General features: G+C 50.4%; 2 protein-coding genes across 2 annotated transcripts; one reads left to right on the forward strand and one right to left on the reverse strand.

Moving 5' to 3' along the window:
• The first annotated feature begins 467 nt into the window (after positions 1–467).
• LOC123097754 (gamma-interferon-responsive lysosomal thiol protein) lies at positions 468–1,838 on the forward strand. Its single transcript, XM_044519575.1, has 5 exons — positions 468–784; positions 886–951; positions 1,090–1,230; positions 1,340–1,432; positions 1,566–1,838. The coding sequence occupies exons 1-5, from the start codon at positions 509–511 to the stop codon at positions 1,677–1,679; spliced, it is 690 nt and encodes a 229-aa protein (XP_044375510.1). The 5' UTR covers positions 468–508; the 3' UTR covers positions 1,680–1,838.
• A 12,726-nt stretch (positions 1,839–14,564) lies between these two features.
• On the reverse strand, positions 14,565–15,547 carry LOC123099994 (sphinganine C4-monooxygenase 2-like). Its single transcript, XM_044521998.1, has 3 exons — positions 15,314–15,547; positions 14,940–15,170; positions 14,565–14,780 (listed from the first exon to the last, which is right to left on the reverse strand). The coding sequence occupies exons 1-3, from the start codon at positions 15,545–15,547 to the stop codon at positions 14,565–14,567; spliced, it is 681 nt and encodes a 226-aa protein (XP_044377933.1).
• Positions 15,548–15,794: the final 247 nt, after the last annotated feature.

The raw sequence follows: 15,794 nt of genomic DNA on the forward strand, positions 1-15,794 counted from the left end.
TGGGCCGGGCTAGGCCAGGCTCGGGCTTGGGATTTTTTCATCGGGCTTTGCCAAGCCCGGCCCGAACCCAACCCGGCGCGGGGAATGATCAGGTTTAACATGGGGTTGTCTCGCACTTTTTGTTTCCATTTTTCTTTTGCGTGTAGGAAAAAAGCCAACATAGTTGTTGATTATTTTTGAAATAGCTAACAGCTGGAACGGTACTAGCCAAACATAGTTGCATGGTTACGTATACACCAAACGTACCGAATGTCAGAACACGCAGCTGTGCTGCTGTCTCACACTCTTATTGAACGGCAAATTCACGCTAACCTTATCTTGGATTGCTTATGTACATATCCTGGGAAATACGTCAGCTTGTTAATCTAAAACTATTTTTTAGATGGAAGTATGCGCTTTCAGTTAGAGAGTAAGTACATCGTGACGCCCGCTTGGTGCTAATCACCTTCTATAAAAGCCTCCTTTGCCAATCTCCTCTGCGCATTGCTGGATCGGTTGAGCGAACACCATGGCGCGCGGCCTCCACCATCTCCTGCTCCTTGCAGCGCTCCTCCAGCTGCTTTCCACCACCTCCGCGGCGACCGCCGGCGACGTCGCGACTGGCAGTGGCAGCGAGAAGGTGCACGTGGCAATCTACTACGAATCCCTGTGCCCCTACTCGGTCCGCTTCGTGGCGAACCACCTCTTGAAGGCCTACAGGGACGGCCTGCTCGACGCCGCGGACCTCACCCTCGTCCCCTACGGCAACGCCAAGGTCAACGCGCACGGCGCCATCACATGTCAGGTGGGTGCGCCATTGCCGCGCCTCCGGTCCGTTCCTCTCCTTCTCCCTTCGGCTATAGAGATACTCATACTGATGTTGGGATATATACTGGCTTGCTGCAGCATGGCCCCGAGGAATGCCTTCTCAACACCGTGGAGGCTTGCGCCATCGACGCCTGGCCGGACGTGGTAACTTAGTTTATTCACACCTCATCTTAGTCTCTGCTCGCTGCTCCACCACCTGACGTATTATTGCGACTGCATGATACAATAACGAGAACGAGAACTTTTCTTGCAATTGATAGCTGTTGTTTTGTTTTGATGCAGAAAGTGCACCTCGGCTTCATTTACTGCGTGTCGGACCTAGTGATGAAGAACAAGCACCGGGAGTGGGAGTCGTGCTTCCAGAAACAGGGGCTTGACCCGAGGCCAGTCACGGAGTGCTACAAGGGCGAGCGTGGCCACAATGTCCGTCCCCCTTTGCATCTGCGTTTGTTGCATCATCCACATACAATTGTTAACATTTATATACGCTAAACTGCTAAACGAGCGTTGGCATTTTGCATGTTCCATCCAGCTTTCGCTCGAGTATGGGAAACAGACAGCTGCGCTCGTGCCTCCTCACCAGTTCGTTCCATGGGTGGTGGTCGACGGCAAGCCGCTCTATAACGTAAGGGGCCGTTTTCTTCGTCTTTGCGACGGGACAGTTTTTTTTTTGCGAGGGACGGGACAGTTTCATGTCTGAATTTCACCATCTATATATGCATAAGCGAGTCCATGAATCAATCATGTCTTGGTATCAGGATTACGGGAACTTCAAAGCTTACGTCTGCAAGGCGTACAAGGGCTATCCCCTCCTCGAGGCGTGTCGAAGCCTGGGCCTGGAGGCAGACAACAATGTATACGGCCCACTTTGATCGTGCCGATGATGATGCCATCGGCAACATTAGGATGGTCCTGCCGGATGGTGATAATAATAATTGATAAGTTATGTTTCCTTTTGGGGATCATACATCTGAACATAGGGCAGTTCAATCTCTCTGTTAAGGTTAATAAATCGAGTGGTTGTGCTCTTAGATTGATCTGGTTTGTTGGGTTGACATGTGAAATCAATACCTGGATCCTGGAGTACATGCTCTGTTGAAAAAAAAAAGAACCAGTATAGAAAGTTTGGGTCATCTAGACTATGCTGAATGCCAAATTTATCATGCAAATTTGGTCGTGGCAGTTTTTTTTGAGGCAGTTGGTTAGACAAGGCATCAGGGCATGTGCGGCGCGCTAGCTGCGATATCCAGAGAAACATCGGCCTGGCTGGAGCATTAGTAGGCATCGATGCAGAGGTTAAATAGGGAGACAGTGGATGTGCCACGGCATTTGGTCTTCGAGCGGGCAGTCGCATCGCATGGCAAAGGGCACCATGTAGGACGGAACTACTTGACGGACGATTTTTTGTTGAACGACACATGCACGATAGCTGATCCAAGCGCCTATGGCTGCTCAGGCTTGCCAGTGGATGGTCTGTGATGTAGTGTCGTGCACATTTCGGCTAGCAAGCGTCGTGTGTGTAGCACTGGTGCATGTAGGAAGGAGTTGCAGAGGAAGGGAGCAGCGGCGGAGATAGGGGGTGCGAGCCACAGTCCAGGGCCCAAGTCAACATTCATCTTTGTTCTTCACTAGAACATGTTGGAAATATGCCCTAGAGGCAATAATAAATGGTTATTATTATATTTCCTTGTTCATGATAATTGTCTATTGTTCATGCTATAATTGTGTTATCCGTAAATCGTAATACATGTGTGAATACATAGACCACAACGTGTCCCTAGTAAGCCTCTAGTTGACTAGCTCGTTGATCAACAGATAGTCACGGTTTCCTGACTATGGACATTGGATGTCATTGATAACGGGATCACATCATTAGGAGAATGATGTGATGGACAAGACCCAATCCTAAGCATAGCACAAAAGATCGTGTAGTTCGTTTGCTAGAGCTTTTCCAATGTCAAGTATCATTTCCTTAGACCATGAGATCGTGCAACTCCCGGATACCGTAGGATTACTTTGGGTGTGCCAAACGTCACAACGTAACTGGGTGACTATAAAGGTGCACTACGGGTATCTCCGAAAGTGTCTGTTGGGTTGGCATGGATCGAGACTGGGATTTGTCACTCCGTATGACGGAGAGGTATCTCTGGGCCCACTCGGTAATGCATCATCATAATGAGCTCAATGTGACTAAGGAGTTAGCCACGGGATCATGCATTACGGTACGAGTAAAGAGACTTGCCAGTAACGAGATTGAACAAGGTATTGGGATACCGACGATCGAATCTCGGGCAAGTAACATACCGATTGACAAAGGGAATTGTATACGGGATTGATTGAATCCTCAACATCGTGGTTCATCCGATGAGATCATCGTGGAACATGTGGGAGCCAACATGTGTATCCAGATCCCGCTGTTGGTTATTGACCGGAGAGGCGTCTCGGTCATGTCTGCATGTCTCCCGAACCCGTAGGGTCTACACACTTAAGGTTCGATGACGCTAGGGTTGTAGAGATATTAGTATGCGGAAACCCGAAAGTTGTTCGGAGTCCCGGATGAGATCCCGGACGTCACGAGGAGTTCCGGAAGGAAGTCCAGTTTCGGCCACCGGGAAAGTTTCGGGGGTTATCGATATTGTACCGGGACCACCGGAAGGGTCCCGGGGGTCCACCGGGTGGGGCCACCTATCCCGGAGGGCCCCATGGGCTGAAGTGGGAGGGGAACCAGCCCCTGGTGGGCTGGTGCGCCCCCCATGGGCCTCCCCCTGCGCCTAGGGTTGGAAACCCTGGGGGTGGGGGGCGCCCCACCTGACTTGGGGGGGGGGGGGGGTTTCCCCCCATTGGCCGCCGCCCCCCTGTAGATGGGATCCCAGGGGCCGGCGCCCCCCCAGGGGGCCTATATAAAGGGGGGGAAGGGAGGGCTGCTGTACAACAGCCCCTGGCGCCTCCCTCTCCCCCTGCAACACCTCTCCCTCCCGCTTGCGCTTGGCGAAGCCCTGCCGGGATCCCCGCTGCTTCCACCACCACGCCGTCGTGCTGCTGGATCTCCATCAACCTCTCCTTCCCGCTGGATCAAGAAGGAGGAGACGTTGCTGCTCCGTACGTGTGTTGAACGCGGAGGTGCCGTCCATTCGGCACTCGGTCATCGGTGATTTGGATCACGACGAGTACGACTCCATCAACCCCGTTCACTTGAACGCTTCCGCTCGCGATCTACAAGGGTATGTAGATGCACTCCTTTCCCCTCGTTGCTAGTAAACTCCATAGATGGATCTTGGTGATGCGTAGAAAATTTTAAAATTCTGCAACGATCCCCAACAGTGGCATCATGAGCCAGGCCTATGCGTAGTTACTATGCACGAGTAGAACACAAAGCAGTTGTGGGCGTAGATGTTGTCAATTTTTCTTGCCACTACTAGTCTTATCTTGTTTCGGCGGTATTGTGGGATGAAGCGGCCCGGACCGACCTTACATGTACGCTTACGTGAGACAGGTTCCACCGACTGACATGCACTAATTGCATAAGGTGGCTAGCGGGTGTCTGTCTCTCCCACTTTAGTCGGAACAGATTCGATGAAAAGGATCCTTATGAAGGGTAAATAGAAATTGGCATATCACGTTGTGGTTTTACGTAGGTAAGAAACGTTCTTGCTAGAAACCTATAGAAGCCACGTAAAAACTTGCAACAACAATTAGAGGACGTCTAACTTGTTTTTGCAGCATGTGCCTTGTGATGTGATATGGCAAGAAGATGTGATGAATGATATATGTGATGTATGAGATTGATCATATTCTTGTAATAGGAATCACGACTTGCATGTCGATGAGTATGACAACCGGCAGGAGCCATAGGAGTTGTCTTTATTTTTTGTATGACCTGCGTGTCATTGAATAACGCCATATAAATTACTTTACTTTATTGCTAAACGCGTTAGCCATAGAAGTAGAAGTAATCGTTGGCGTGACAACTTCATGAAGACACGATAATGGAGATCATGGTGTCATGCCGGTGACGAAGATGATCATGGCGCCCCGAAGATGGAGATCAAAGGAGCAAAATGATATTGGCCATATCATGTCACTATTTGATTACATGTGATGTTTATCATGTTTTGCATCTTATTTGCTTAGAACGACGGTAGTAAGTAAGATGATCCCTTATAATAATTTCAAGAAAGTGTTCCCCCTAACTGTGGACCGTTGCGAAGGTTCGTTGTTTCGAAGCACCACGTGATGATCGGGTGTGATAGACGTTCGCATACAACGGGTGTTGACGAGCCTAGCATGTACAGACATGGCCTCGGAACACACGCAATACACTTAGGTTGACTTGACAAGCCTAGCATGTACAGACATGGCCTCGGAACACGGAAGACCGAAAGGTCGAGCATGAGTCGTATTGAAGATACGATCAACATGGAGATGTTCACCGATCTTGACTAGTCCGTCTCACGTGATGATCGGACACGGCCTAGTTAACTCGGATCATGTTTCACTTAGATGACTAGAGGGATGTCTATCTGAGTGGGAATTCATTGAATAATTTGATTAGACGAACTTAATTATCATGAACTTAGTCTAAAATCTTTACAATATGTCTTGTAGATCAAATGGCCCATGTTGTCCTCAACTTCAACGCGTTCCTAGAGAAAACCAAGGTGAAATATGATGGCAGCAACTATACGGACTGGGTCCGGAACCTGAGGATCATCCTCATAGCTGCCAAGAAAGATTATGTCCTAGAAGCACCGCTAGGTGAAGCACCCATCCCAGAGAACCAAGACGTTATGAACGCTTGGCAATCACGTGCTGATGATTACTCCCTCGTTCAGTGCGGCATGCTTTACAGCTTAGAACCGGGGCTCCAAAAGCGTTTTGAGAAACACGGAGCATATGAGATGTTCGAAGAGCTGAAAATGGTTTTCCAAGCTCATGCTCGGGTCGAGAGATATGAAGTCTCCAAAAAGTTCTTCAGTTGTAAAATGGAGGAAAATAGTTCTGTCAGTGAGCACATACTCAGAATGTCTGGGTTACACAACCGCTTGTCTCAGCTGGGAGTTAATCTCCCGGATGACGCGGTCATTGACAGAATCCTTCAGTCGCTTCCACCGAGCTACAAGAGCTTTGTGATGAACTTCAATATGCAGGGGATGGAAAAGACCATTCCTGAGGTATATTCAATGCTGAAATCAGCGGAGGTGGAAATCAAAAAGGAACATCAAGTGTTGATGGTGAATAAAACCACTAAGTTCAAGAAGGGCAAGGGTAAGAAGAACTTCAAGAAGGACGGCAAGGGAGTTGCCGCGCCCGGTAAGCCAGTTGCCGGGAAGAAGCCAAGGAATGGACCCAAGCCTGAGACTGAGTGCTTTTATTGCAAGGGAAGTGGTCACTGGAAGCAGAACTGCCCTAAATACTTAGCGGACAAGAAGGCCGGCAACACCAAAGGTATATGTGATATACATGTAATTGATGTGTACCTTACCAGTACTCGTAGTAGCTCCTGGGTATTTGATACCGGTGCGGTTGCTCATATTTGTAACTCAAAACAGGAGCTGCGGAATAAGCGGAGACTGGCGAAGGACGAGGTGACGATGCGCGTCGGGAATGGTTCCAAGGTCGATGTGATCGCCGTCGGCACGCTGCCTCTGCATTTACCTACGGGATTAGTTTTAAACCTCAATAATTGTTATTTAGTGCCAGCTTTGAGCATGAACATTGTATCTGGATCTCGTTTAATTCGAGATGGCTACTCATTTAAATCCGAGAATAATGGTTGTTCTATTTATATGAGAGATATGTTTTATGGGCATGCCCCGCTGGTCAATGGTTTATTCTTGATGAATCTCGAACGTGATGTTACACATATTCATAGTGTGAATACCAAAAGATGTAAAGTTGATAACGATAGTCCCACATACTTGTGGCACTGCCGCCTTGGTCACATTGGTGTCAAGCGCATGAAGAAGCTCCATGCTGATGGACTTTTGGAGTTTCTTGATTACGAATCATTTGACACGTGCGAACCATGCCTCATGGGTAAGATGACCAAGACTCCGTTCTCCGGAACAATGGAGCGAGCAACCAACTTATTGGAAATCATACATACCGATGTGTGCGGTCCAATGAGTGTTGAGGCTCGCGGTGGCTATCGTTATGTTCTCACTCTCACTGATGATTTAAGTAGATATGGGTATGCCTACCTAATGAAACACAAGTCTGAAACCTTTGAAAATTTCAAGGAATTTCAGAGTGAGGTTGAGAATCAACGTGACAGGAAAATAAAGTTCCTGCGATCAGATCGTGGAGGGGAATATTTAAGTCATGAATTTGGCACACACTTAAGGAAATGTGGAATCGTTTCACAACTCACGCCGCCTGGAACACCTCGGCGAAATGGTGTGTCCGAACATCGTAATCGCACTCTATTGGATATGGTGCGATCTATGATGTCTCTTGCCGATCTACCGCTCTCATTTTGGGGCTATGCTTTAGAGACTGCCGCATTCACTTTAAATAGGGCTCCGTCGAAATCCGTTGAGATGACACCGTATGAATTATGGTTTGGGAAGAAACCTAAGCTGTCGTTTCTAAAAGTTTGGGGATGCGATGCTTATGTCAAGAAACTTCAACCTGAAAAGCTCGAACCCAAGTCGGAAAAATGGGTCTTCATAGGATACCCTAAGGAAACCATTGTGTATACCTTCTACCTCAGATCCGAAGGCAAAATCTTTGTTGCCAAAAACGGGTCTTTTCTAGACAAAAGAGTTTCTCTCGAAAGAATTGAGTGGGAGGAAAGTGGAACTTGATGAGGTGATAGTCGCCCCTTCCGAACCGGAAAGTAGCGCAGCGCGGGAAGATGTTCCTGTGGTGCCTACACCGACTGGGGAGGAAGTTAATGATGATGATCATGAAGCTTCGGATCAAGTTACTACTGAACTTCGAAGGTCCACAGGGACACGTTCCGCACCAGAGTGGTACGGCAACCCTGTCTTGGAAATCATGTTGTTAGACAACGGTGAACCTTCGAACTATGAAGAAGCGATGGCGGGCCCGGATTCCGACAAATGGCTAGAAGCCATGAAATCCGAGATAGGGTCCATGTATGAAAACGAAGTATGGACTTTGACTGACTTGCCCGATGATCGGCGAGCCATAGAAAATAAATGGATCTTTAAGAAGAAGACAGACGCGGATGGTAATGTGACCATCTATAAGGCTCGACTTGTCGCTAAGGGTTATCGACAAGTTCAAGGGGTTGACTACGATGAGACTTTCTCACCCGTAGTGAAGCTGAAGTCCGTCCGAATCATGTTAGCAATTGCCGCATTCTATGATTATGAGATATGGCAAATGGACGTCAAAACGGCATTCCTTAACGGCTTTCTTAAGGAAGAATTGTATATGATGCAGCCGGAAGGTTTTGTCGATCCTAAGAATGCTAACAAGGTATGCAAGCTCCAGCGCTCCATCTATGGGCTGGTGCAAGCACCTCGGAGTTGGAACATTCGTTTTGATGAGATGATCAAAGCGTTTGGGTTTACACAGACTTATGGAGAAGCCTGTGTTTACAAGAAAGTGAGTGGGAGCTCTGTAGCATTTCTCATATTATATGTGGATGACATACTATTGATGGGAAATGATATAGAATTCTTGGAAGTATAAAGGCCTATTTGAATAAGTGTTTTTCAATGAAGGACCTTGGAGAAGCTGCTTATATATTAGGCATCAAGATCTATAGAGATAGATCAAGACGCCTCATTGCTCTTTCACAGAGTACGTACCTTGACAAGATATTGAAGAAGTTCAATATGGATCAGTCCAAGAAGGGGTTCTTGCCTGTATTGCAAGGTGTGCAATTGAGCACGGCTCAATGCCCGACCACGGCAGAAGATAGAGAAAAGATGAGTGTCATCCCCTATGCCTCGGCCATAGGGTCTATTATGTATGCCATGTTGTGTACCAGACCTGATGTAAACCTTGCCGTAAGTTTGGTAGGAAGGTACCAAAGTAATCCCGGCATGGAACACTGGACAGCGGTCAAGAATATCCTGAAGTACCTGAAGAGGACTAAGGATATGTTTCTCGTTTATGGAGGTGACGAAGAGCTCGTCGTAAAGGGTTACGTCGACGCTAGCTTCGACACAGATCTGGATGACTCGAAGTCAGATACGTGTATATTTTGAATGGAGGGGCAGTAAGCTGGTGCAGTTGCAAGCAAAGCGTCGTGGCGGGATCTACATGTGAAGCGGAGTACATGGCAGCCTCAGAGGCAGCGCAAGAAGCAATCTGGATGAAGGAGTTCATTACCGACCTGGGGGTGATTCCCAATGCGTCGGGCCCGATGACTCTCTTCTGTGACAACACTCGAGCTATTGCCCTTGCCAAGGAGCCCAGGTTTCACAGGAAGACCAGGCATATCAAGCGTCGCTTCAACTCCATTCGTGAAAGTGTTCAAAATGGAGACATAGATATTTTTAAAGTACATACGGACCTGAATGTAGCAGATCCGTTGACTAAACCTCTCCCTAGAGCAAAACATGATCAACACCAGAACTCTATGGGTGTTCGATTCATCATAATGTAACTAGATTATTGACTCTAGTGCAAGTGGGAGACTCTTGGAAATATGCCCTAGAGGCAATAATAAATGGTTATTATTATATTTCCTTGTTCATGATAATTGTCTATTGTTCGTGCTATAATTGTGTTATCCGGAAATCGTAATACATGTGTGAATACATAGACCACAACGTGTCCCTAGTAAGCCTCTAGTTGACTAGCTCGTTGATCAACAGATAGTCACGGTTTCCTGACTATGGACATTGGATGTCATTGATAACGGGATCACATCATTAGGAGAATGATGTGATGGACAAGACCCAATCCTAAGCATAGCACAAAAGATCGTGTAGTTCGTTTGCTAGAGCTTTTCCAATGTCAAGTATCATTTCCTTAGACCATGAGATTGTGCAACTCCCGGATACCGTAGGAGTACTTTGGGTGTGCCAAACGTCACTACGGGTATCTCCGAAAGTGTCTGTTGGGTTGGCACGGATCGAGACTGGGATTTGTCACTCCGTATGACGGAGAGGTATCTCTGGGCCCACTCGGTAATGCATCATCATAATGAGCTCAATGTGACTAAGGAGTTAGCCACGGGATCATGCATTACGGTACGAGTAAAGAGACTTGCCGGTAACGAGATTGAACAAGGTATTGGGATACCGACGATCGAATCTCGGGCAAGTAACATACCGATTGACAAAGGGAATTGTATACGGGATTGATTGAATCCTCGACATCGTGGTTCATCCGATGAGATCATCGTGGAACATGTGGGAGCCAACATGGGTATCCAGATCCCGCTGTTGGTTATTGACCGGAGAGGCGTCTCGGTCATGTCTGCATGTCTCCCGAACCCGTAGGGTCTACACACTTAAGGTTCGATGACGCTAGGGTTGTAGAGATATTAGTATGCGGAAACCCAAAAGTTGTTCGGAGTCCCGGATGAGATCCCGGACGTCACGAGGAGTTCCGGAATGGTCTGGAGGTGAAGAATTATATATATGAAGTCCAGTTTCGGCCACCGGGAATGTTTCGGGGGTTATCGATATTGTACCGGGACCACCGGAAGGGTCCCGGGGGTCCACCGGGTGGGGCCACCTATCCCGGAGGGCCCCATGGGCTGAAGTGGGAGGGGAACCAGCCCCTGGTGGGCTGGTGCGCCCCCCATGGGCCTCCCCCTGCGCCTAGGGTTGGAAACCCTGGGGGTGGGGGGCGCCCCACCTGACTTGGGGGGGAAGTTCCCCCCCCCTTGGCCACCCCCCTGTAGATGGGATCCCAAGTGCCGGCGCCCCCCCAGGGGGCCTATATAACGGGGGGGGAGGGAGGGCTGCTGTACAACAGCCCCTGGCGCCTCCCTCTTCCCCTGCAACACCTCTCCCTCCCGCTTGCGCTTGGCGAAGCCCTGCCGGGATCCCCGCTGCTTCCACCACCACGCCGTCGTGCTGCTGGATCTCCATCAACCTCTCCTTCCCCCTTGCTGGATCAAGAAGTAGGAGACGTCGCTGCTCCGTACGTGTGTTGAACGCGGAGGTGCTGTCCGTTCGGCACTCGGTCATCGGTGATTTGGATCACGACGAGTACGACTCCATCAACCCCCTTCACTTGAAGGCTTCCGCTCGCGATCTACAAGGGTATGTAGATGCACTCCTTTCCCCTCGTTGCTAGTAAACTCCATAGATGGATCTTGGTGATGATGTGTAGAAAATTTTAAAATTCTGCAACGATCCCCAACAGAACACTGAGTAGTTCTGCTAAAACAGTGTGTTAGCTTGGTATTCCATTGGTTTGACCCTTCTCAGGCTAATTTAGCAGCACTTGGCCCTCCCTATTCTGTTTTCTGGCTCCGCCACCGGAAGGGAGTGCATGTAGCGAGAACGTATCATGGGAAATAAGGGCATGTTTGGTTCCAGTTTAATACAGTGGCTGTATTGCATGTCCATCTTCAATCAGCCTGTTCTTCATATGCAGCAGGCAACCTGTTTGGTTGCCTGTATCGCATGAAGGGGCACTTATCCCCCTGCTTTTTGGTTGCCTTTTGTGCTTAGGGTGTGAGCAGATGCAAACTTCAGCTGTTTGGTTGCAAACAGCGTTTGTGTTCTGCTCATCCCATTCAAATGTGGTGGCCTTACCACCACATGATTAGCACAACAGCAAGCACATATGAGATCAAACAAAGCAAGCAACCAAATGAGATCAAACAAAGCAAGCAACGGAAATGACAGCAAACTACTTAGATTAACAGGAGGGCATCCTCCTTCCCTGCTCCACGCCAGGGTGCTGCTCCTGGCCAAAATATTAACAAGTTCCCAGCACAAGTACCATAAGTCTAGCCACAGACCATAAAAGTTCAATACTAACACCTTAGTTAACTACATTACATGCTCAATGTCACCAACGCAGTTGTGCCTGCTGCAACGGAACCTGCACATGACTGAGGAGTCGTGGTTGTAGTCCTGAGATGCACACAACGACGAGGTCGCCGGGGACGATCCGGTGGCGGCGGCAGAAGTAGTTCCAGCCCCGGCCAAGCACCATGTGCCCCTCGAAGTTCTGGACCTGCACCCAGAACGCGCACCACTTGTTCGCCGACAGCCTGACCACGCGCGGGAGCCACTTGATGACCAGCCACTCGTTCATCACCTCCACGAACTTGCGAGGGATGACGAGCATGGCGAGGTCTTCGTTGTCCTTGATCTGCTAGTAGAAGCGCAACGGCTTCCGGGCCCCCTCCTCGTGGCCAGTCCTCGGAGATCGTCCCCTTGAACAAGGCAGGCTCATGAAGGCGACCTTGCTAGGCAGGTCCACCCTCCTGAGCCACATGTTCGTGGGGATGAGATCCTCGGCGCCCTCAGCTCTGGCCACCACCTCAGCTCCTCCACCCGCCAGGTCCCAGTCACTCTTCAATATCTTGTCAGGTAAGATGACAAGTATTAGAGGTGTTTGCAAAATGAACATCCACTGATCAGTGCCATTAGCTCTTCTGCAAATGCCACTGATCAGTTGCACAAGCACTACAGCAAATGGCACTGATCAGAGACATTTGCCCAAGAGCAAATGCCACTGATCAGTGCACAAACTCTTTGCCAAATGCCACTTATCAATGGCACTTGATCTTGGGCAAATGCCACTGATCAGTGTCATTTGCTCTTGGGCAAGTGCCACTTGTCAATGGCACTTGCTCAACTCAAGAGCAAGTGCCACTGGTCAATGGCACTTGCTCAACTCAAGAGCAAGTGCCACTGATCAGGGGACTTGCCCAAGAGCAAGTGGCACTGAGCAGTGGTACTTGCCCATCAGTGCACTATCGTAAGCATGGAAACATCTAAAAATAGCACCCCAAGTGCACCCATGCATATATGGCAGCATCCTAAAATGGTCCTACTACATGCACGTATAACACTCTAGAGCATGCAACACAAACCCTAGCTTGAATATGTATAACAATCTAGAGTATGCAACATGAACAGCTGAACATGATCCTAGCTTGAACATGAACATGCCATTTGCATGAACACGGATCCTAGCAAGATCATAGCATGAACACAGATCCTAGCAAAGCACACTAGCATTGGGGATTCTAGCATGAACACACATCCTAGCATGAACACAGATCCTAGGAAAGCATTAGCGGAAGAACATTATCCTAGAACACACACTATAGCAAGCAAGAACAAATCGGTCGGATTCGATTCAATTGGGATCGCATCGAATCGGATCTACTCGAATCCTATCTAATCCTATCGAATCCAGTAAGTACTAGCACATGCCTAAGAAAGAAACCCCTAGTCTACATCTATGAGCAAGCATTGGGGATTCTTTGACTCACCGGAGCTTGCGCCGTCGCAGCGAACCGAGGCAGGGGTGAAAACCACGGTGGGAAGGAGAGAGGTGGCGGAGCAGAGGAGGAGCCGGCCCTGGTGATGGCCGGCGGCATCGGCCCCGTGCTCATGGCCACGCCGTAGGTCGAGGAGGACGGCGCGCCGACAGGAGAAAACCCTTGGAGGGGGTCAAGAAAACCCCCTGCCCAATGGGGTCCCAAGAAGCGCGGCTCCGTCGATGGCACCGGCGCCGAGCCCAGGAACACAAGGTCCGGAATCGGCGGCGGAGCAGGAACAGCCGGCACCGCATTGGCCGGCCCTCGTGGTGGCCGACAGCAAATGTGGGACGGCGCTCGCAGCGCCGACGCTAGGTCCCTGCCCGAGTTCTGGAGCCCGGCCACCCAGCGCTCTTGGATCCTGGCCATGCGCTCGTCGACGGGGGTCAGAGGACGGCGCGGCGGTGGGCGAGGCGGAGCCATTGGAGGAGAGGAGAGGGAGGGGCGGTGAAGCAGAGAGGAGCGGTGGGAACAGTGCAGGCTGGGCGGTGACAGGAGAGTGGGGGGAGTTATGAGACGTCCCCTCCGTGCCCTGCGCTGCCCGCGGCATGCGGCCTCCTCGCACGGCTGCGCCGGGCCAGGCTGAGGCCTGCTTTAAGGTCTGTGCGGGCCACGAATCGCATGCAGCCCAGGCAACCAAACAGGTCACGCACATCCCGTGCGGGCCTGGTTGGGCTGCATGCGGGCAACCAAACGCGCCCTAAGTGAATTCGTGCACCCAATGCACGGGGATGAAGGGGCCCACCCAACCGGCTAGGTCTCAGTCGACTGAGACTTAACCAAGTCTCAATCAGGTGATATAGCATATAAGAAGAAAAAGAAAAAACTAAAAATATTTTTTTTTTACGAATCTCCATGCAAAATCAAAGGAATATAGCATCGACTGAGACATAACGAAGTCTCAGTCGACTGAGACTTAGTAAAACAGTTGTAGATTTTTTTTAGGTCTAGCATTTATTGGTGCCGAACTGCTACCAAACAAAACAGAAAAAATACTGGACTCATTTGCAAGCATCAGGCCTTATTTATTTTCTATAAGGAAAGCATCAGGCCTTCTTTGAAACGCGCAAACCACTGGAGTCGATCTACAGAGTGTACAACATGAGTACATCACTGCAGAGCCCCCTACACAACCAATTATATCACGTTGTTCTCAAAAATAATAATTTATATCACGTTCCAGACGTGACACTTTAGGAGAACTAAACGAAACAAGCGGCGCAAACGAAGATTAACACAACTCACATACATTTTGATGAAATTATAATGCAACAGTACGTAGTACGCCGCGCGCGTGCATGAGCATGCCCCGCCGGAGTCAGTCAACTGGCGTGACAACGGCGGAGGCCTTGGACGCCTTGGGCCGCACCGGCTGGATCACCAGCCCTTCGCCGCCGGGTCTCTCCTCGACGGTGTAGTGCAGGTACGTCCCGAACGCCTTGTCCCACGTGACAAAGAAGAGGTCGGAGAAGTTGTACCTGACGCCGCGCGGCAGGTGGTGCACGCCGTGGTACGCGGCGCCGTTCCAGAGCGACTGCAGGCGGCGCGGCAGGAGGCACAGCCCGCAGTGGTTGTCGATGCCCTTGATGTTGCACAGCGAGAGGAAGACGGCCGTGGCGCGCGGCGACGACGACATGCCGGAGGCGAGGATGGCCAGCGACGCGCCGGCCGTGTCGGCGATGAGGGCCTCCACCGGGTGCCCGTACTTGGCGCCGAACGCGTAGGGCACCACCAGGCGGTGGTGCCACGAGTGGAGGTGCCGGTACAGGAACCGGCTGCGGTGCGCCAGGCGGTGCCACGCGTAGCGGTACACGTCGTACAGCACCACGGTCACCGCGATCTGACGCGCCGCCGTCAGGTACGACGACGCGGTCGCCGGCGAGTCGCCCGTGGCCGCTCCCCCTGCTCCTCTTCCCGCTATAACCTGCATGCATGCGAACGCACGTACGGAAGAAACGTGTGCGTCGATCAGAGGCTGTGTACAAAGTAGGACGTACGGATACGTGCATGCACGTGTGCGTGAATATGCCGTGAGGCGTCGGCCGGTCTCGGCGAGGTTTTGGTTACCGGGGTGAGCACGGTGACGGCGACGAGCTGCATGAGGTGCTGCATGAGGACGTTCCCGAGCACGGCACGCTTGGACACCGTGTTCTTGCTGTCCTCCTCAGCCTTGGTGTTGAGCCTGTACTTGGCCATGACGCGTCCATGGCCAAGCGCCGTGTGCACGCCGGAGTAGGTCCAGTACACCAGGATGGGCACGGCGGCAGCCACAGCTTCGTCGGAGAACCTCAACACCGCCATGTCGATCCCTTTGATCTACGAGGTGTACACTCTAGCTAGCCAAGTAGCTAAGTAGGTAGAGGTGTGCTATATGTATAACGACGGTGTGTGTCTTGTAGTTGCCAGTCAGGGATAAGTAGTGCAATATTTTTTTTTCGAGAACACTAAGTAGTGCAATATCCATTGTCTATATAGGGTAATCGGTAAGCAATTTAAGTATCCCTTTCGAGCGTGCGAACAAGGGAGAGCGCCAGCCACGGGTGACCGA

The sequence above is a fragment of the Triticum aestivum genome, chromosome 4D, assembly GCF_018294505.1.
Source record: "Triticum aestivum cultivar Chinese Spring chromosome 4D, IWGSC CS RefSeq v2.1, whole genome shotgun sequence".
Classification (NCBI taxonomy): domain Eukaryota; kingdom Viridiplantae; phylum Streptophyta; class Magnoliopsida; order Poales; family Poaceae; genus Triticum; species Triticum aestivum.